Source organism: Cryptotermes secundus, unplaced genomic scaffold, assembly GCF_002891405.2.
Source record: "Cryptotermes secundus unplaced genomic scaffold, Csec_1.0 scaffold1088, whole genome shotgun sequence".
Taxonomy (NCBI): domain Eukaryota; kingdom Metazoa; phylum Arthropoda; class Insecta; order Blattodea; family Kalotermitidae; genus Cryptotermes; species Cryptotermes secundus.
The window spans coordinates 25,672-49,609 of record NW_019724760.1 but is presented as its reverse complement, the minus strand read 5'-3'; the positions used below and the strand labels follow the sequence as shown (position 1 = coordinate 49,609).

Sequence of the window (23,938 nt, the reverse complement as noted above, 5' to 3'; positions counted from 1 at the left end):
AAGCGCAATGAAGGGAATATGAGAACATGACATTATGTATTCATTACTGTTACTTTATTACAGTTTTATAGCACAAGTATGTTTCACTTTTCATTTGTGTGTTGTTTTGCTTGAACATGTTTGTGTGTGTTATTTGTCTGTTGTCTTATTGTAGTACAACTGCCACCGGGTGAAAACCCATTTGCATTTAAATAATAATAATAAAATACTGAGTTACCTCGCCCAGTTCATTCGGTTCGTCTATTCTTAAGTTCAAGTTTATATGTTCTGTGTATGTACGAAAGCTGTGCCTATTTGTTTTGTTGTGAGAAGTGTTGGAGTAGTTGATTTACTTATCACATGCACACTCGTAGTTGCAATTACCGGAGAACGATCTGACGACAGCTCGTAGCTGGGTTCAAGTTGCATGTAGTGTGACACTGTGCCTTTTAGTACAAAGAATCCAACAGATCTGGCAACCTATTTGGGTCTCTTGGCCAGTACGTCTCTTCGCCGGTGCTGAGACATTTACAGTTTTGCCTCTTTATGCCATGTAAGAGATTTCTTCCTTTTGGTGTTATCAGTCTCGCGCCCCATTCTTTATGTTTAGCGTTCCAATCTTCACCTGTCAGGAATTTAGATCCCAGTGATTGAAGAGCGCTGTATACTCTCAGGAGTTGTAGCATGACTGGGAGGACAGTAGATCGCAGAAATTGTAAAAGGCCATGGATTAGCACCAACTTGAATACTGGCAGCTTGTATTTTGTCTGACTGGTGGTGTAGTAGTTCATGGTGAGTGACTGCACTTCGAATTATAACAGGTTCACCACCATGTGCAGTGCCGCATAGGTGAGGAACATGGTAGACTTTGTAGTATGATATTTTAAACATTGTTCTAGTAGTGAAGTGTGTCTCTGGTATTAATGCAATATCTATTTTGTATATTTGTAGAAAGTTTTGCAGTTCCAGTTTGTGGTTTGAAAGTCTGTTGGCATTCCAGAGTAAAATTCATAACAAATTTTCCATTATTGGGCTATTTTGTTTATAAGAGTACTTAGCATGTTTAATACCAAACAAACAGAACACACTCTTAGGAACTCTCTCATGAAAACCAGACCGAAAAGAGATCTGCAACTTTCGGCACAGTGCATCTGTAACATTCCCTGTGAATGTGGCTGAAGCTACATTGTCGAAACAGGCAGACCTCTGGCCGTGCGGCTCTGTGAACATAGGCAAAACCTTGAAGAAGGTCTTCTAGAGAAATCGAAATTAGCTCAACACGCCTATGAAGAGGGACATAGGGTATGCTGGGATGAAGCTAGGATTTTGGATATTGAAAGCCACAACATGTAAAGAAAATACAGTGTAGCAGCCCATATGGCATGCTTGGTCAACCCAATTAGCCAACCCAGTTTGGACTTTTCTCCCATCTGGAGCCCCATTGTCAGCAATGAAGTCACAAATTCACAGAGGAGATCTGTATGACGTGATATATGCTTTATTAATTTCTATTAGGTTGTAAATTAGGCGCGATTTACTCCATTGATGATGCTAGTAGTAGACACTATTAGTTTTCACAAGATCTCCCTTCTATTCCATGCTTTAGGATTCATGGATTTGGTTATTAGTTTGGTTTCATGGCATAAATTTCTACCCCCTATCTATCCTGGTTCCACGCATGTGCGTACTTGGAACAGTTTTTTAGTGTATATTTTTCCTGTTAGCTCTCATGGACTTAGCCTGGTCTCAGGTGTTTCTAGCCTTAGTGTTTTGTGATATCAGTAGTCCGGAGTTCCGAGTTCACAGTGACGCAGGTCGTTGATTCATTAGTTGAAGTGTTTATCCACTGCTTGTGTGTGTGTGAGATTGTGGGTCGAGATTATCGGCAATTAGGTGGGTGTTCACATTGGTTGTAGTTGATCAGTGAAGAGTGGAGTCTGCGACATTGGATTACTATATATATTCATTGTTGATAGTGGTTCTTCGAAAACTGAAATGAGTGAACACGAGACAAGAACAGTGGTGCCAAATATGGGTGCCATCCCAGTGCCGGGATAACGGGCACATTGGGCCAAGGAGCGCCAGATACTAAAATCACAGTACCAGCAGCTGGTAGGCGAGTTCTCCAACACAGACACACAACTGAAACAGCTCCTTCAAGTACTCCGCGACATCAAGGACGTGGCAGGATACAGTCCAGCTTCGGTGGTTGACAGTGAACAGTCTTCATCCATCGTCAGCGAGGCAGACGAAAATGGCCAGAAATACTGCCAGGTCCTAAGAGGGAAGACCCTGTTTAGTGCCCTGTATGGCACACACAGTCGCCTTACAGGAGTTTAAGGCCGTGCTGAAGGCGAGCAGTCAAACTGCTCAGTCTGAGGAAACTGTCCTCTTCAACCCAGGAGGACGATTTCAAAGAAGTCCGGCGGCGCAAGCAGCACGGTACCAACGAGGCTGCCCCGACCTCGAAGAAAAAAGTGGCAGCTGCCGAAATCATGCTCCCTAAAGAGGTTGCCACCCGCAACATCTTTCCCCCCTGAAAACATCATTGGAGACTGACAGCACTAGTGCAGAGGGCGCCACACCCGAGGAGGAAGTCCCTGGCAAAGCAGGTAGGCCGCCTCCAATAATATTGACATCATCCACGAATCTTAAACAGTTGCAAAAGAAACTGAAAACTTGGTCAAGGACGACTTAGAGTTCTATAGCACAAGAAACGGAACCATAGTCGTTACGAAAGGCATGGAGGATTTCGAAGCCATCAAGTCAGTCGCATTTCACCATCAATAACCTAGCCTATTATTATTTCTTCCCAAAATCCCAGAAGCCTGTTAAAGCAGTAATCTGACACCTCCCCATCAATACCCCTGCTCAGGACATTTCAGGAGGTCTGAAAAACCTGGGCTTCGATATTATTAGCGTGAAGCAAATGACGACAACCCGTTGTTCCCAACCTGAAGAATGAACAACCAGGAACCTTCCCTTGTTCCTGATAACCTTGCCGCGGATGGTAAAATCGCAGGAACTATTCAATCTGCCAGGCCTTCGCCACATATCAATCAAGGTGGAGACGCATAGAGCTCAGACTGGACTTACGCAATGTCATAACTGTCAACAGTTTGGCCACGTCTGGGCTAACTGTAAAAACCTCCACGCTGTTTGTGTTACGGAGGCGATCACCTGCATAAGGAATGCCCAGAGAAGGAAAACGCTGCTTCCATCCCAACATGCTGCAACTGCCGGTTGGCAGAGGGAGATGAGCCACATCGCCAGGGAAGAACTGAAAAAGAGGAAGGCCAAGAGAACACCGAAAATTGCTATGGAGAGGGTGTTCTCATCGAACCTCATCACCCCAGGTGTGTCCTTCATGGCGGCACTACGAGGCAATGCAGAACAACAGTGACCACAGGCAAATCCCGCTCCAGTACCAAAACAAACTGTTCTGGCCCCTGCACTGCAGAAAGAAACGGGTCAGTCAGTTCAGGCTCCTCATGCAGACAGTCAACCTCTCGACAATATGTTGAGAGTTGTGACTGCAGTACAGCAGATCATGACAGAGATCAATGGTGCAGGGTCTGAAGAGGACAAAATAATGGCCATTACAAAAATTGTATTGATTTAATGGCCACTAGAGTTCATAGGCCACTCAAAACCACAGCATTTAATGTGAACGACATTTGGAGGCAGCGCTATGAGCTCAGTAAACAGCTGCAAGACCTACGCATAGGTGTGGGCCTGTTTTCAGAGACACATCTGAAACCTCATGAAAGATTCTTTCTTCCAAGTTACCACTTTTATAGAACCGACGGCCAGTCGGGCAGAAAAGGCGAACTGCCGCTGCAGTTAGAAAAGGCATCCCCCATAACCATGTAGACCTATCACCCCTTGTTTCAGTAGAAGCGACAGGGGTCAGCATACCAATTGGTAATAGTGAAGTACTGCTTGGAGCTGTTTATGAATCCCCAGGCAGGGGATGCTGACATCACTGAACTCGTAAGCTTTAGACTTAAGTCTGTTTTGGCAGTTGATTTGAATGCTAAGCACCCATTTTGAAATAGCAGAGTTTGAAACCCCTCAGGCGAGAAACTCATGGATTTATTTGTTATGAGTGATTTCGAGATCTCAGCACCACAGTGCCCCACTCATTTTTCCCCAACGGGAAATGGTGACGTGCTGGATATTGTGGTCCACCAAAATAGCAGAATTTCAGGTATTGTCTCCGATATTTTGGATTCAGATCACTTATGAGTAGTACTCCACATACTGGATCATGTTAAAATTAGGAACCTTTCGAAGCCTATTGTAAAATTCACATATTGGGAGCGGTTTAAAAGCCTCGACTCTCAGTTAATATCATCTAAACTAGCAATTAAGTCGGGGGTAGAAGCCGATAAAGCGGTGCGCGACTTTGCAGCCTCTGTTGCTTAGACATATAGGTTGTTCACAAGAAAAGTTACACTTTCTGATATAAACAACGATCTACCTGGTCTAGATCGTTAGATAAAACATGAGCAGAGGCTATGAAAATTGTGGCAAGAAAACAGGGATTCAGCGTGTAAAATGACAGTCAATTGGGTCACAGAATCAATGAGGCGAATGGACCGTAAAAATACACTTGAATGGTGGGGAACAAAAATAGGTAACGCTGAAGTCACACCTCGGGTTATATGGCTCATTGCGGAATCCCTCTTAATGATGGACCAACCAAGGGCACCAACTGGTATTCATTGTGCTTCTGACCTTAAATTCCACCATCTCTAATAAAAAGCCAACGCATTACCTGTGTGACGAAAATCATGAACGGCGGGTGGAGGCTAGAGTTCAAGTTCTGCTCGAAACCGTAGACGACAGACCCCCTCAAAGGGTCAGACTATGTGACGTACAAAAATTGATAAATTACTTGAAATTGAGAAAGGCCTGTGGAATTGACGGCATCCCAAATGAATGCCTGAGGCAACTTCCAAGGCGACCATTGGTTCACCTAACTCATTTATTTAATCATTGTCTTCGTCTCTCATTTTCAAAATACTTGGAAGAAAGCAAAAGTAATAAACTACCTAAACCCAGTAAAGACTTGAAATTCCCACAAAATTTACATCCAATCAGCTTCCTGTCCACGACAGGAAAACTATTCAAAAAAGTAATTTTGAAATTCGTCCGCAAACATATATAAGAAAGAGGCCTGCTCAACACAAGCCAGTTTGCTTTTCGTGCACGCCACAGCTCGACATTGCAATGTCTACGGCTGCGGTGTTCTTGGACATTGGAAAAGCCTTTGATACCAAGTGGCACTCAGGCTTTCTGTATGTTATCAAAATTGGAATTCTTGAACAGTTTCACCAAGCTCTTTTGGATCCTTTCTTTCTCAACGTAAATTCAGGTTTTCGGTTGAAGGCGAAATGTCAACCCCAAGGGAAATGCAAGCAGGGGTGCCACAAAGTTCAGTCCTTTCCTCTACTCTTTCCAATTTGTACATAAATAATGCCCCCCAAACACATGGTGTTCACCTGGCTCTCCTTGCGGACGACACCTGTCTGTATGCGACAGATCGCAAGGAGGGTTTTTTTGTTAGAAAGCTCCAGCGTGGTCTCAGCTAAGTGGAGACTTGGTGTGAGCACTGAAATGTTAAAATTAATGAAGATAAGTCTCAGGGGATCTACTTCTCTCATAGTCGTCGGCCGCCTGAGTCTTGTCTCACTCTAAATGGACAAAATATTCCATTTGTAAATAGTGCAAACTATCTAGGTGTAGTCTTCGATAAGAGGGTTACATGGAGACTCCACATAGAATGATCAAAGCCAAGGCCTTCAGAACATTCATTAGAGTATATTCCTGATTCAAAAGTGAGCGATTGAGCGCTAACATTAAAGTGATCCTCCACAAAGCTCGTATTAGATCCGTAATGACTTATGCTAATCCCGCCTGGTAAATCGCAGAAGACACTCATCTAGTTAAATTGCAGCACTGCAAAACAAGGTTCTCCACACGATTGGCAATTTTCCAAGGCGCACACCGGTCCGCGATTTGCACATGGCATTCAAAATCCCGTACATATATGACTATAAGAAAATTATGCAGGAAACAAGCAGAAGTCTTACAAAATAATGAAGATTAGAATGTTCGCATCATCGCACAAGGCCAAGCACGACACAGAAGGTATAAGAAGCTTAAATTTGATGGCGGTCAGACATTTGACTGTTTCAAGTGACTATACTGTCATGGTAGCAAACACTACTAGACTGACAGAGGCCTTGTATATGTTGTACACAGAAATAGGAATTAAGATTAAATTTGTAAATATATGTATGAGTAAATACTGACAATCGACTATGACTGTGACTGACAAATGACAGACCTGACCTCTCGTCAGAGAGGGCGCCCCAAATGGACAGGACAATAACTTTCATATAAGAAAAAGATATCTGGTCATGTGCCCCAGCCGGTGTTCGACACCAATACAGACAGACTGCCCAACCGTCAGTCCCAATGTGACTTGGATATTGGTTGTCCAGCGATTGAGGCTAGTTCTTTCTAAGTGACTCAACGGAGTAGGTGTCTTCCCTCACCTGAGGACGGAAACAGATCCAGTTTCCGAAACATTGTGTCTTTTCTTAGTTATTTAGAATGTGGACGATGGACAAAGTCCGAAAACCCAGTATCTCTATGCGTTCGATGCCATGCATGTATTGATTAGTTGGCTGAATATAGCTTTGAATTCATTTAGGAAGGTTGAGAGCTGCTCTGATATGTCGGGTGACTGCAGGTTTTGTGAGACTATTCAGGAGTTGAATTTGTTGATATGCTGGAGTTGGGACTGGAGGTTCTCTCGTCAGATAGAACGCCCCACAATAACAAAACCTAAACTGTCAAACAATAATAAATATCTGGTCATGAGCCCCACATTGGACTCGACACCAAGATTGACCGACCGACCGACCGTCAGTTGCAATGTGAATTTGACTTTGACTTAGGAAGTTCAGTTGAAATGTAGCAGCCACCGAAGACACTGTTAGCCTGTCACACAAGCGCTGTCTCACGTCTGTGAATATTAGCGCACGTCATGGAGACATACAAATATATGAGAGTAGTCAAATGGCACAGACGCTGTGAATGTAGCTCCGCGATCCCCCATGACGCAACGTCAGATGTCTGCGCTGAGATATGCATTTGTGTTTGTTAGTTGCCACACGGGCGCTATAAATAGCGGACGTGAAGTTAGAATTCCACGCTGTTTTCTTCTGGCCGGCTCCTTATATAGACTCGGATCTGACCTACAGAAAACCATCAATTTCCTAGCAATCAATAATGCTGAGTCATTCCCTAGCAACTGACTGTTGACCAGAATGTCTTCACGACAGCCTGTTTATCTGGCTGCTACCTACCAATAGATTATTCCGGCTTTCAGGCGACATATCACAAAATACTACTTATTACATTATACGAAATACCATTTTTGCTTTTAAGCCATTAATGTTCAGTAAACGTTTTTTTCCTATCACTGTGTACTGCCAAGGTACTTGCCCAATATTGCTAACAAAATAATCAGCAAAGGTATCTCAAATTCTCTGCACATTTGCTCGACTTCCAACAGTATCAATTTCCAAATCAGTGTCTCTAAATCCTACAACATTCAAAGTATCTTCCAACTGAAATCCATCGCGATCACGAACGAAGTTATGCAATACACAGCAGCCTTTAACAGTGTCATCTGCAAAATCAACATTTGTGTCCAATGCTCGGTGAAATATTCTCTGTACTGTAAGTGATGGTATGTGAAAGGTAAAAAAAGGGAAAAGGAGTTATATAAAAGTGGCACAGGGAAGAAATATTGTCATAAATATGTATATGGAAATCTGCTTGGTTTCCTCAATAAATGTATGCAATTGTGAGGTACCGAAGAAAGTACAGTAAGTGTATCTACCAGTGATGATCCACGTGAGTCTAATGAAGCCGTCAATCGGAAATCTCCCGCAATACTACCAACTGCCCCTCGAGAGACTTTTGGAAAGAAAGGCAAGGCTGTTTCAGCAATGGAAGAAAATATTTCTAACTACCTTTAGACAGCAACAGAAATGTTGCACACTCGGAAAGCGACGCGGTGTGATGATGATGTTGAAGACGTCATTTTTCAAGTCTGTCCTACCTACTGTAAAGAAACTGAATGAGTCACAAAAATTTCAGTTCAGAATCCAGGTGATGACTAATCTCCAAATGATGTTGGCAGCGCCACCTGTTTCTCAGCCTTATCAACTCCCCACAGCTCACCAGCCTTTTTATATCCCTCAGCCTTCCATGCCATGGTATTCGGCTGTTCCGCCTTATCAACCTCCAGTCCAGTCTCAACTGCCCTCATCACAGCCACACTTCCCAGTCTCTTGCTAAACAGCCATTACAATATACAACTCGATCGCCATGTGAAACACCAAGTGTTACACACTCTAATGATAGTGCACTAACATTCGTTGATTTCAGTAATGATGGTGGCTGTTAGTCTAAATGTACAGTTTACATAGCCTATTTCTTCGCTGAAAATACTATATTTCTTTTATAACCTATGAATGAGTTTATGATAGCAGCTATGCTCTTCTATTTGCTTTGAATAATATACATGCTTATAATTTCTAATAAATAGCTGGTTACTGTATATATATATATACAAGGTGTCCCAGGAGGAATGGACCAAACTTCGGGAGGGTGTTCCTTATGTTAAAGTATACTGATATAACCCAAAACACCTATGTCCAGGAGATAATGGCCAGAGAAGTGTGAAACTTTGACAGGTGTTACACTTGTTGATTACCAAATACATATTAAAATTGGCAGGACCATGTGGTTTCTGTAATGTTAATAATGTATGTAACATCAAACTAACTTGTAAGTGACATGAAGCCATTAAATTGAACTACAAAGAAACTCGCACACCATGCCATAGTTGTCCTTAGGGTTCGAAGAACTATACATGACACATGACTAGGAAGCGCTGACATAACATGGCTGACTGCGCATACTGGTATAAGCCGACTACATAACTGTATTAAACGTACATTCACGGAAAATCTCTTAGAATTTCGTTTCCATTATCTCATATGGATTATTTGGGACCACGTATGCACATTTCATAAATTATTTACACCATCCAGGGTAAAAGACGCCTCATTGCTGAATAAAATGACTCTTAACAGTTCGGGATGAGCATTTATCCAGTGGCACAAATCCATACGCTGTGCATGGTTGCCTGGTTCCAGATGTACACTATGATCATGGTAAGGGTACAACTCTTCATCGTGTAAAGTTCGCCACACTTGCATACATGCACATGCATACGAGAGGCCATTCTACGAGTGGACAGACGTGGACTTCTCTCAACCATCTCAAGAACATCCTCTTGTGTGTTTCTCATTTGTACATCCCCCTTTCCGACTGCACAGAAACACTCGGAAGAGAACCAGTCTCACGCAATGTCTGGTGAATTCGCGTAAATACACATCAAGATGGAATCCTTCGATCGGGAAAACACCTTTGGTACTCTTCAACAGCAGCACGTGCATTGCCACCGCAAAATCCATACACAAAATGCATATCACAATATTCAACGTGTGAAAACACAAAAGGCATTTCAGCAACACCGCACAACTACACGTAATTTACTAACCATTCACGACGCTGAAGCAACATACACTGTAGGCTCTGTACGTATCGCATAAGCTTACAGCTAGTGTGAATCAGACACTCAAGGACAAACAGATAACAGTCATAGCTGACAGGTATAGTGTGTGGACCTGCTAGAAGACCACACTTTTCTCGGGCCATTATCTCTGTAACCGTTCAACTTTGGACATAGGTGTTTTGGGTTATATCGGCATACTTTAACATAAGGAACACCCTCCCGAAGTTTGGTCCATTCCTCCTGGGACACCCTGTATATATATCTTTTCCTTTGTTATTTAAATGCAACTTACCTTAATGATAAAGCTAGCATTTCTTCGGGTGTTATTGCCATTCTCATGTTTGTCTTCTTCCCTAGAAGTCTTGGTTTTATTTTGCATAACAGTTCCTCAAATGAAGATTTCGACATGATATAGTAATTGAAAAACCTTTCTGGATATTGTTGCAGTTTCGGATGCTTAACATAAAAATGTCCAATTATTAAACGGCCACTGAGTAACGGATGCACCCAATACCGCCTGCGTTTACTTTTACTTTTTCTTTGTAGATGTTTCCACACGTAACCAATAAAAATGACATTAAGGCTGATGTCAATAAAATCCATGTTCGCAGCTTGAAGCCTCGCCAAAGACTGACTTGGCGATGCGTGGAATATAGCCCTCCTGTGGCAATCTGCTTCACGTCCACGGATTTTGATGGAAGAGCAGTGTCCGCTGTTTTCAGCGCTTGTGTGACATTAGCCTTAGTCTATTCGGGAGTATTCGGCAGAACAGAAGTTAGTCAGTAAGTCAGTCGAAGCAGCCGTGGGAAGAAGAACTGGACGAGTGATTAGAAGATTTTATATGTGATAATCAGTGATAATTGTGATAACTGAGAAGGCATTGTATTGGGAGTGTGTAATTCAGTGACACTTGTATAGGCCCCGTGTTATACTGTAAATACGTAAAGACTACTGAAGATAGCGTGAAGAGATTAGTATGTGGGGATTGTAAATTGCTTAAACCCGTAACAGTGCTATAATTAATTGTATTTATATATATATACATATATATTGTGACGTATTTGTGCTATGCAGTACGCCCCCTCCCTCGCCAGTGGTAGCGTAACAGCGCTGCCGCTACTATGGTGACAGGCTGGTCAGAGCTCCGCCCCCTCCCCCGCTGTGACTTGGCAGCGCTTTCCACTGTGACGTAACAGCCGACAACACCTGTAAACACGGCAACTAGACAAAAGGGACGCGAGGCGTTTTCCGTTGTCTGGTTGAGGGTTCATAAGAAAACTGCACTGCCTAAGGAGTCAGTTAAAATGCAGCAGCCGCTGAAGTCAGTCGAAATATAGCAGCCGCCGAAGATATTTAAAATGTAGCAGCCACCGAAGGCAGTTGGAATATAGAAGCAGTCGCGGAAAGAAGAACCGGACGCGTGGTTAGAAGATTTTATAGTGCGCGATAAATCAGCAAGTGAAGACTTACTGTGTGACTTCAAGATTGTGTGCTCTAGTACAGTTATATTGGGAGTGTGTAATAAGAGAGACTTGTATAGCTCCTGCCTTATAAATACGTGAAGACTACTAAGGATAGAGTGAATAGAATCATGTATAGTGTAAACACGCAACAGTGTTATAATTAATTGTAGCTATGATTTGTAGGTTGTTAAATAAACCAATTAACAATCTGAACGGCTTCTTCAGTAGCAAAACACGTTACAATGTATATAGTATACACACACACACACACAGAGTTACTACAAATGATTCATTCCATTTCAAAAAACTATGTCGGTTGCCCCAAGCTTTTCCGTTTACACAGATAACCACTATCCTTAAACTGCCGATACCACCGCAGAATGCTCTGTTTACATGGTGGTTCTTTTCTGTGCTCTGCTCTGAATGCACCCTGCACTCCAATAACAGACAAACATCTCACATATTCTAACACACACAAACTCTTCCAGCTTTGTCGCCATTTTGTGAGACACTACACTCATCCTGCCAACTAGTGTATAACGATGCAAACTTGGTGAGTTTGCTGTTCTTTTCCTGTATCAATCATATTTGTATGTGTAATACTTTGGAAAATATAGTGTTTTGAAGTGGAATGAATCATTTGTAATAACCCTATATTCATTCATTCATTCATCAGTAATCAGTAATCAGTAATCAGGTCCACAGTCTCTTCCAAAACAGTTTCTCCTCTTAATGCGATCTTCTGTTTTTGGAAAGAGACTATCCAGGAAAAGTGATAATGTGGTAGTTTTTCCATTTGCTTTCCACATCGCAGTACAACAGCCGTTCCACTCTGGTCACGCCTGTTGCTATACGAACTTGAACCATCTCGAGCATCACTTGCTCTGTGCTTCAAGTCGCTGCTGATGACGCTGCTTCCGGCATCAGTTTTTGGTTTTTGGTGTCTCTCTTCGTCTGATGCCTACCCTTTGACCTGTCCAGCAAGGGAGGCCCTGCCAGTAGCTACGCTACCGCTGGTATAGCTCTCAGGGTCCTTGGCATACTCAAACCCCCTCACCACGATAAGGTGGAGACACCAACGAGGGGGTACCCTATATATATAAACTAAAACAGTAAAATGTGGTCTTGTTATCAAGGGACCCGGAACCCAGAAAGACTGGGCTGGAAAGGGCCAGCAGCATGTGCAAATGGCAGACCTGTCCCATTATCAGAGAGGGCGTCTCACAGAAACAATCGCATCTGTCAAACAGTAATAAATATCTGGCCATAAGCACCAAATGGCACTTCATAGGAAGAGTTACTGACTGACAGTCAGTCGCAATGTGACTTGGACTTTATTCCGCCATTAACTTGTGAGCAATGGTTTTTCGGCGTTCGGGAAAAGCATCAAAAACACCGGGAGTCAAAAGCAAGATGGCAACAAGTTGAAAGGGAAAGATTGTTTTATTCACTCTCTTTCTATACCTTTATCGATAAGGACATCAGTACCAAGGCAAGGAAGATATTAAACTGTATTTGTAAAGATCCGTAAGTCGAGTATTGCCATCATCCAAAGCTCCCAGTCCAAATTACTTTGAGTAATGACAGATGCATCATGGTATGTATCAAACGACACTCTTCATCACGACCTTGGCATCTCAACCATCTCTGATGTATTCCAAGAGCGGAGCAGAGCAGAGCAAAGTGAAGCTTACTACCGGCAATCAACCGGCATGGTCACTCCCGGCATCGGGCCCCGCTGGGACCCATGGCCATATATTTGTTTTTCTTCGTTGTTTCTCCTTAATGATAAAATAGAGGAGTTAGACATTTTTATAACTGGTGTTTCCTTACTACACCGCAATTCCACCTGGGGTTACATTAAAATATTGGATATGCACATGTTATATATTGTTCAAAAAATATAAACTGACAGTAAATTCTAATATATATAGGGATCTCTGTCAATGCAGGATAGTGCTGCAGCGTATGCATCAAATTATTTAACACTCCGAAACGGCAGTTAGACACTTGAACGGCCGTAGTCTCAAGCGCCGCCAAGTTTAAGCCTCTTATATTTCTTATGCCTAGCTTCTTGTCCACTTGCACATACGTTTGGATTTTCATGATTTAGGATGACATCTGCCTGCCTCCTGCATAATTTAGTTATGTAATCATACATTTACGGAATTTCGAATGCCATGTGCAAATGGCCGACCTGTGTCCGCCTGTCACGGCTGCCAATAGCGCGGAACTCTGTTCTGCAAAAGCTGCAGTTTCATCAAATGAGTGTCTGCCGTAAAATCCCAGGTTGGACAGGCATAAGTCATCAGTGATCTAATTAGTGCTCTGTGCACGATTAATTTAATGTGTGTGCTCAGATGCTGGCTTTTGAATATATAGTATGCCCCAATGTAAGGTGCCCAAGGCCTTGGCTGCGGTTTTCTCGATGCGTAGTCTCCATGTCATCATCCTATCGAAGGTGACACCAAAGAAATTTAATACTATTTACAAATTGGATGTTCCTTCCGTTTAGTTGTAGGGCGTCCTCAGGCATTCTCCGCCGTCTGGAGTAGATAGGTGTGTCTCCCCTTCATTGATCTTCATGTTCCAGTGCTGACACCATGACCACACAACAGTGAGACCACACTGGACTTTGTTGAAAACTGGTCGCTCGTGTTTCTCTGTTGCGTATATACAAGCAACGTCCGCAAAGAGAGCAGGGTGTATTCCTTGTGCCGCAATTGCGTCATTTATATATAAGCTGTCCAGAACTGTGGCACCCCTGCCGCTAATTTCCTGGGTGAAGAAATTTTGCTCTCTACTGAAACCTTAAATATTCTGTTCAGAAACTGTAGTTCATAGCGTCGAGACCGGCTCTGAATCCCACCCAGCCTCCTTTCTAATTTGTAAATGCCACTCTTTTCCTGGGGCTAAAGCGAAGTGGCGTGAATCTAATCAGTGATCTGCATCTTGTGCTAAGGTCGAGAATTGTGGAGCTATATCTACACTTCCCCTTATGTCTTCGTAGTGTGTTGCTTAATTAATTAAGTGTAGGCATAACTTTATTCCTCGTTTAAGATTGCAGCTTACTGAAGATGAATAATGTACCAGAATCACTGTGTAACTGTTTCATCACGCATTTAAGGCAGCGAGACCAGTTTCACTTCTTACAATTTATACATGGCACACGCAGTAATGTCGTGCAATAAAATGTCTTGAAGAAGTAGACAAAATCTATCTGAACGTCACACACGCAAATTCCATAATTAATTTCAAGGGTTGGTATTTTGCTTTTCCAGGGGAGTAAAATATCAGTTTCACATACTTCAATATTGTATGAAAATTTCCCGCTTTACTTTCTCAACTAGAAGCATATGTTTTTATGCTACCTTTTGAAGTGCCAGTGTCTAATCCTTTGTGTGTGTTCAGCACAGAATATCACAAGAAACATGACAAGTCAAGAAGAGCGCCTTGAGAGATTGAGAAGGACCTTGCATTCCTTAGCAACTAGAGTCCCAAAAGTAATTCTGAAACGAGTTGACTCAACATTTCCTGTTCTGAAGAATAAAGCTGTAAGTGTTTATATCAGAAGGATTTATGTCATTATGTCTCTTCGTGTCATATTGTCTGCATCTAAATTATGGTGCCAGTTAACACCATTGAGTTTTTTTATCTTAATTGCATTTAACGCTGTAGATGATGGATCTCTACATCTCATTAGCATGTATACATAATAACCTCCATGTTAGAACCAAAGGTTTGAAAACCCTTAGAAACAACAGCCATTCATATCACTTTGGGTCACATCCCAAAAATCTCTTCCCCAAATGTCCAGCCTGGTATTACACCCACATTGCTGTCCAGGTCTAGCAGATGGCTACCTTGTAAGAGGTTTCACCCCAGTCATACACTGTCTATTTGTATTCACAGTCTTTTGCAGTGCATTTGATTAAAATACTATAACACGAAAAGAAGAAGGAAACACTGTCAGATTTGCCATACCCACGACTGTGATTCTGATGTGTCCAGACGAGTCATATGAAGGGCTGTTTTTTTTATGTATTAGTTATTATCTCGAAGACCGAGCTCAGTGCAGTTATTGTGCACGATATGACAAATGTAGCTTGTGAATTTGTCTTAAATTAATACCTAGCCAAGCATGATGAAAATTGCATTGTGCTTTGAAGTTTAGCAAACCCTAAACGAATTAATCATAGATGAATTCTCACATGCCAGTATTCTTGTAACGATTAACCAATCTATGCGACTGGAAATTCCAGGATTCACAGTATCTGTGGTAGAAACCTCAAATCGTACATGGAAATATTGATGACTGATTGAAAATTCTCAGAGAACTTAAAACAACGTGCTTTGATTTTAAGGCTGTAATATTAATAAAAATGGTTTAAATTTACCCATTGCAATTTTCGCAGGAATGGTACAGTTCTCAAAATGCAAGCGTTACATAACGTATTTCATGAAATTCAGAAAAAAGTTGAAAGATAAATGAGATAAACCTTCTATACAATATAAGAAAAACTGACAGACATTCATAAAGCGATATTCCAGTGTACCTAAATACAGGGCGTTCAACCATCAAGGAAACCGGGAAGCATCGCAAAGCAGACACAATATTTCTCACAGATTGCTGCTGTAACTGCCGATAGCAGAATGAGTCATTGGTGCTGATAACCACACACTGTCAGGTAGTCTGATTTTGTCACTGCAGTAAGTCGCATAATAGTGTGTCTTTGTTAGAGGTGTCAATAGGTGGTCAACATTTGTACTGAAATGAATTTCACTGTTAACAGCGTGTGTTTATTGTCGAAACTTTTGCAAGGAAAAGAACTTACAGAAAATGTATCCGTAAGTTTCGACTTAAATATTTTGACTCACCAGTTCCCACAAAGTCTTATGTGTCAAAGCATGCGAAAAGTGACGTGCTATTTCATTCTGCAGAACTTCAGTGCTACAAGGATTATTCATGTTCAATTTCCCTTCAGGTTTCCCCAAAAATAGAAAACACAAAATCTTAGTTCTGGGGATCTGGGAGGCTACATTCCTCTATTGATTATTCTGTCTTCAAACACTTCCCCTATTGTGACCATGGTTGCATTACCCGTATTTGTTGTAACAGTGCCTTGGTGAAAATACCCATGTTGCCTTTCTTCAGCAGTCAGCTGGTTGAAGAATGGATTCAGTATATCAAGAAGGTAGCGGTCAGGGTTCACGGTTTTGTGGAAAAATAAGGGGCCAATGATTCACCAGAGACTTACTGCACACCACTCCCCCAACTTTTCACTATATAGTGGCACTTGCCACGAAAATTTTTATCGCTCCATATTCTTACATTTTGTGCACTGACATGGCCACTGATGTGAAACCACGTTTCATCAGTCATTAACAGAAGATATCGATCCATGACTCCATCGTGCACATTTTACAGCAGCCAGTTGCAAAAACGAATTCTTGCTGCATAATCTGGTCATTTTAGCGTATGCACAACTGTTATTTTATGCCGGGCGAAATTTGATTAATTTTGTGGCTGTGAAAAAAGATCCTAACAAAACGCTGGTTTCCTGTGCTAAACGACTTAACTATTTTCGAGAACTTCTGTAGTTGTGCCTCAGTATGCCGAACCTATTTGATTGCTTCCTAATGTCACACACTGAACCTGTGGATGGCCACTTTTTTCACAAGCTTGGATACACACGACTTCGTGGGAACTGTCGAGTTAGGATATATATGAAGAAACTTATGGATTCATTTTCTCTAAGTTTTTTAATTGAAAAAGTTTTGACAGTGACCACACACTGTTCAGTAGCAAACTTCATTTCTGTATAAATGTCGACTGACTATTGACACCTCTAACAAAGACCAAATATTAATTCAACTTACTGCTGTAACATGATCAGACCACCTGATGGCGCGCGTTTGTCAGCTCTAATGACTCTTTCTGCTATCGGCAGTTACAGCAGCACTATGGGAGATATGTTCTCTCTGCTGTACGCTGTTGCCAGGTTTCCTCGACCCATGAATGAATTTTATATGTAGATGTAATTATATTTTCATTTAATGCTTATAAATGCAACATATCCTACCAGTTCTACAGGGACGTTTTTTGGTAACTTAAGGAGTTCACGGTGGGCAGTGAGCCTCCTGTGAGGTGCATACAAATTTTGCTAATGTGTCAGCCGATAACGTTTGGAAAGAAGGGAAGTAATTAACTTATAGATTGCTTGATGGTATTATAATTCATGGCAAGCAGCGCAGTTCATGTGTGAGAGTTTGTTTATGATTTGTTAGTATTAGGCATTAGTTATCAGCTACATTAACCATCTCTTCTCAGTTACAGTTAGTCAGAGTCATGATGCTGTATACTTTAGAGCAGCGTGTATTTCTGTATAATACATATATGAAATGTGGATCAGCTGAAAGGTGTCAGTGATAATTTTGTCATAACTTTTATGATGAAAGAGTTCCCAGCAGACAGAGAATTCATAGTTCGGTGAATAAACTTAGAACAGCGTGATCCATAATAGAGAGGAAACAAAAACATAAATGCTGAGTGCTTACTGAGGAGACGGTTGATGACAGAGGGGCCAGACATGAACATACATGTAGAAAATCACTGAAACACTACTTGAAGAGACTGGAGTGTTAAAGTCTAGTTCAAGAACGGCACACAATTCCAGAACCCATCAAGCAGAATTTGGTGCCTGGTGTGCTGTAAGTGCAAGAAGGAATGTAGTACTTTGCTTTTTAATGAAACATTTAGTTGCTAAAAATATCCACTTGTAGAGAGGAGTGCATTTTAAACACCTTCTGTGATCTGCAAATTATAACTACTTCATTGCAAACATTATTGTCCGTCAGCCATGCTGATCCATCAGTAAAATTGTCATATGCCTCACAGGAAGTAGCGCACCAGTCGCCAAGAACCGCAGAGTCGTGTAGATGGAGGTTTTCTGCATACCGTGGGATTCCCGAAAGTCACTGAACAGAAAGGAATATCATTTAGAGTTAATTCCTGATGCTCATACTCTGATTCACTGACCATTTTAACGAGCATTCCTATCAAGTGAGTCATTACTCGCAACATGTTTCCAATTGTGTTTGGCCCAGTTCAAATGTCTGGGTTAATTCGTCTGTGTGCCCCATGTCCATGCAATATTTCCATTGTAACAGTCAGTTTCTGCTATTATTTACATAATTGTATGTAACGTTCCCACCTCATGACTCGTGGTACGTGGGTTCAAATACCCGGCGAAGGTCGTCGAATTTTTAAGGGCAGAAAAATTCAGGGAACAAGTCCTCCGGGAGGGACTTTAAGCTGTGTCCCGTGTCGTAACTTTACGGCAATTAAAAGAACCTCATATCCCCAAAGGGGATCACTGAGCCAAATTCCAGGACGTTTCCCACCCAACAATAGTCTCTAAGGCCTCTGATATATGGGGGAAGCATTATAGATACTGCTAAGCAAGTGGCCGAACTCGCTTGCTTGGCGGGACTGATGGTACGCACCATTTATCGGTAGGGTATAGAGACTGGTAGAATATCATAGAGGGAAGCACAATAGATCAAACTGGTCACGGTGCATGGGGAACCCACCCTCTCTAAATAACTAACCACATAATTATATCATGCCAGAATTATATCTTGCTTTCTTCTTATCTAACTTATTTATAATAGTTCACTATATTTTCCGCTACGGGTTCTTATAGTGTTTCTTTTTCTTTCAGAGTGTTCAGTTAAAGGCAACTAGTAATGAAGCAGCACATTTCAGTATGGATTTTAATGCCGAAGAGCTTGGTGAACAGAGTGCAGAGTTATCAGAGTTACGCAGCAAAGAGAATTTGGATTCATGTGAGATATGTAAGAAATCATCCTATAGTGGGATTAATCTCTTGGGACATGCAAGTGAAAGCAGCAGAGAAACAGTGTTTTTTTTTTCTTCTTTTTTTTTTTTGTGAAATGTTTGTTGGATCGTTCACTGACACGTCCAGTGCGTTGCAACGATTCAGAGTTTGTCAGCAGCCTTTTTCATGCAATGTGTGCAATAAAATATTCACTAGATGCCCCGGTCTAGACACTCATATCCGAGTACACACTGGAGAATGACCTTTTTCATGTGATGTAAGAAAAGATTCACTCAACGTGACTGTGGCCAGTGAATTCTGCACTGTCATATGGTCCCTTACAGCAGCACTGCAATTTCTGGAAAAAATCCATTACACTTTTTCTGGACTTTTATCTTTACTGCCTGAGTATTACAATATCATATCAATATTTCCCTCTTTACTTTCTCTTCTAGGAGTCGTATGATTCCTTTCTGTCTTTTGATGTGCCAGTGACTAATCCTTTATATGTTTTCAGCACAGAATAACGGAAGAAGAATGACAAGTAAGGAAGAACGCTTTGAGAGATTGGGAAGGACATTGCATTCCTTAGCAACTTGTGTCCCCAAAATAATTCTGACACGAGTTGCCTCATCATTTCCTCTTGTGAAGAATGAAGCTGTAAGTATGTATATCAGAAGGATATATACAGCGTGTCCCAGGAGGAATATGCCAGACTTTGGGAGGGTGTTCCTTATGTTAAAGTATGCTGATATAACCCAAAACACCTATGTCAAAAGTTGAATGGTTATGGAGATAATGGCCAGAGAAATGTGAAACTTTGACAGGTGTTACACACTTGTTGATTACCAAATACATATTAAAACTGGCGGGAATATGTGCTTTCTGTAAAGTTAATAATGTACGTAACATCAAACTAACTTGTGAGTGACATGAAGCCATTAAATTGAACTAGAAAAGAACTCGCACGCCATGTTGTAGTTGTCGTTAGGGTTCCAATCACTATACATGACACATGAATGGCAGGCACTGACGTAACATGGCTGAGTGCGCATTCTGGTATGCGAGTGTATGCGTCTAGTGTGGACCATCATCACCACACTCATGGACAAACATCGATCAGGCTTGTCAGCTGACAGGTACAGTGCATGGACCCGCCAGAAGACCACATTTTTCTCGGGCCATTATCTCCCTAACCGTTCAACTTCAGACATAGGTGTTTTGGGTTATATCAGCAAACTTTAACATAAGGAACACCCTCCCGAAGTCTGGCACATTTCTCCTGGGACACCCTGTATGTCATTAGATCTCTTCATATTTGTCTGCGTGTAAATTATGGTGCCAGGTAACCCTGTCTGTTTTATCGTAATTGCAGTCAACTTTGAATGTGACGGATTTCTCTACATCTCATTTGCACGTAAACTTAATAACCTCCATGTTGGAACAGAAGGTTTCAAAGCGATTAAATTCAACAAGCTTTCATAACACTTTAGGACACATCCCAAAAATCTGTTCCCCCTAATGTCCAAGCCTTTTATTACTTCCCCTTCACTGTCTAGGTCTCCATGATGGTTACTTGGTAAGAGGTTTCATCTCAGTTATACATTATCTATTTGTGTTTCTGAGTACTAAATTGTATTCACAGTACATTTTATTAAAGTACTGTAACACATATCACATTTGCAGCACCCACAGTTTTGACTCTGAAAATTACTGTTTTAGAAGTGCTCCAAACTAATGGTATGAATCATTGTTTTTTTATATTGGTTATTATCTCGAAGTCCGAGTTCAGTGCAGTTATTGTGCATGATATCAGAGATGAAGCTTAAGAATTTGTCTTTAATACCTAGTCAGGCACGATCAAATGTTCCTCATGTTTTTAAGTTAAATGAACCCTAAACGAATTAAACATAGATGAACTCACAAATGTCAATATTCTTGTAATGATTAACCATTCTATGTAATTGCATATTCCAGAATACACAGTATCTGTCGTGGGAACTTCAAATCTTACATGGTAATATTCGTTACTGATAGAAACTTCTCAGAGAGCTTAAACGTCATGCTTCGTTTTTAAGCCTCTGGTAGAGTGGCCAGTGATATCAATAAATATGAATTAAAGTTATGCATAACAATATTCACAGACATGGCATGTAAAGTTCTGAAAAGGCAATTGTTACGTATTTTATTTAATGATTTTCAGAAAATTTTGAAAGATCAGTGAAGTAAACATTCAGTACAATAAAACAAAAACTGACAGAATTTCACAAGACAGTATTCCACTGTACCTAAATACATGTAGATGTAATTTTGTATTACATAATAGCTTTTCATACAACGCAACCTACCGATTCTACATTAAGAAAATTTTCTTCATACATTAGTGTTCCCAAAGTTCTCCTGATGGAAAGGAATATCATTCGGATATATTACCCCATAATTCTTCTGATGGAAAGGAATATCATTCAGAGATAATTCCATGTCCTCATACTCTAAATCGGTGACACTTTTTAACGAACTCTCCTATAGAGTGACTCATCAGTCGCAATATTTTTCCATTTGTGTGTGGACTGGTTCAGGTGTCCAGGATAATTTATCTGTATGCCCCACAGTCTAAGGCATGGAATTTCTTTGCTTTCTCAAAAACTGCCTTCATGGGTTCAATTCCCACACAAGGCATGGATGTGTGTGTGTGTGCATTCTGTGTTTATGCTCTTGTGGTCAGGTAGCGGGCTTGTGATGGGATGATCCCCGTCTAAAGAGTACTTCCGACTGTGTATATGATTAAGGAACTGAAAACGCGTCCTAGGCCCAACGATAAAGGACTCTAAGATCCATATATAGGCAGGCAGGTGGGCATCCTATGTCTGATGCAGTATTTTCATTGCAAATCAGGCACATTCTAGTATTCTCTCTTCCTTCTGGTCTAACAGTACTTGTCCAGATGATAATTGTAATATTGCAAAATAGCTCACACCTCTTCCATTACAAGTTCTGACAGTGTTTCTTTTCCTTTCAGAATGTTGAATTAAATGCAACTAGTACTAAAGCAACACATTTCATTGAGGAAGTTCTTGGTGAACACAGTGCTGAACCCTCAGAGTTAAACAGCGAAGAGAACATTAATTTGTGCAGGATTTGTAAGAAAGTATTCTCTAGTAGCAATAATCTATTGGGACACACATATGTAAGTAACAGAGAAAAAGTGTCTTTTTGTGAAACGTGCATGAAATCATTCAGTGATAAGAGCAGTCCATTGCAACGATTCGGATGTGATGAAGGGGCTTTTTCATGTAATGTATGCAATAAGAGCTTCACTAGTCGCTCTGATCTAGACGCTCATATCAGAGTACACACTGGAGAACGACATTTTTCATGCGAATTGTGTAAGAAAATGTTCAGTCATCGCAGAAACCTACTCACTCATCTGAGAATACATGCTGGAAAACAACCTTTTCTGTGCAATGTGTGTGAGAAAATGTTCAGTCGTCGATATAGCCTACTCAATCATCTCAGAATACACAGTGGAGAACGACCTTTTGTGTGCAAAGTGTGTAAGAAAAATTTCCGTCATCGCCCGAACCTGAATGTTCATCTGAGAATACACAGTGGTGAACGACCTTTTTCATGCGAAGTGTGTAAGAAAAGGTTCACTCGGAGTTGTCACCTACACTCACATCTCAATGTTCACACTGGTGAACGGCCTATTTCATGTGAAGTGTGTAAGAAAAGCTTCACTTGCCACTCTAACCTAAACGATCATCTCAGAATACACACTGGAGAACGGCCTTTTTCATGTGAAGTGTGTAAGAAAAGCTTCACTTGCCACTCTAACTTAAACAATCATCTCAGAATACACACTGGAGAACGACCTTTTTCTTGCGAAGTGTGTAAGAAAGTTTTCCGTCTTCGCCAGTGCCTGATTGCTCATTTGAGAGTACACAGTGGTGAACGTCCTTTTTCATGCGAAGTGTGTAAGAAAAGGTTCACTCAGTATTCTCACCTACACACGCATCTCAATGTACACACTGGAGAACGGCCTTTTTCATGCGAAGTGTGTAAGAAAAGGTTCACTCAGAGCTCTAACCTACACACGCATCTCACTGTACACACTGGAAAAAGGCCTTTTTCATGCAAAGTGTGTAAGAAAAGTTTCCGTCACAACTCTAGCCTACACACGCATCTCAAAGTACACAGTGTAGAACGATCTATTTTAATCAATGTGGAGAGAAAGTTTCGCTCACGGAAGAAATCTAAACGGGCATCGCAGAGTTCGTCATGAAACATGGCATTTCCTCATAATGCGCGCAAGAAAGCGTCCACTCAGTGTGACAGTCTGAGTCTACAGAGGCCACCTAAAATTTGATGCTCTATGAATAGGTATTTTGATTGAATGTAGTGTGGTGTTCAAAATACCGTATTTACGCATGTATAGGCCGCACATTTTTTGCCAAAAATTCAAGAGGAAAACTGGGGTGCGGCTTATATTCGAAATCACACTTCATTTAAAAAAAAATAAACGTTGCCAAATTTCGGAATAATTTCTACTCCTGAAATAATATTCCAAGAAAATTATTTTTTCTATAATTTCTGTCTGAAAATTGTGCTGCGGCCTATACACGCACGCGTCCTATACATGCCTAATACGGTAATCTGTTTATGCTCAAGTAGTTCTCTGATTACACAAATTGATGATGTTTGTGTCATACAAATTTGTGCTAGATTCATCATGTATATAGCCTCAAAACGTCCTTCACTAAGACTTGTTTTAATATTATGCTGCCATTTCTTTTAGTGTTATAGGTTATACTAATCTCTTTGAAAGATTATTTCCAGTACAGAAATATTCACATATCCCTGTTATATGTCCATTGCCATAAATTTAGTTCAGTACCTCATTTGAGATCAATAAGATTTTCAGTTTATTTTGTTGAAATTAGTGTGTTATATCCATTCTTTGGTTTATAACTTCTGCATATATCTTACAG

General features: G+C 41.1%; 1 protein-coding gene across 1 annotated transcript; it reads left to right on the top strand.

The window, feature by feature from the left end:
* The first annotated feature begins 720 nt into the window (after positions 1 to 720).
* On the top strand, positions 721 to 23,434 carry LOC111863032 (gastrula zinc finger protein XlCGF57.1-like). The gene is made up of 5 exons (XM_033750897.1): positions 721 to 771; positions 14,521 to 14,663; positions 18,834 to 18,966; positions 19,468 to 19,610; positions 21,970 to 23,434. Exons 2-5 carry the CDS (start codon positions 14,541 to 14,543, stop codon positions 23,230 to 23,232), a joined length of 1,662 nt encoding a protein of 553 aa, XP_033606788.1. The 5' UTR covers positions 721 to 771; positions 14,521 to 14,540; the 3' UTR covers positions 23,233 to 23,434.
* Positions 23,435 to 23,938: the final 504 nt, after the last annotated feature.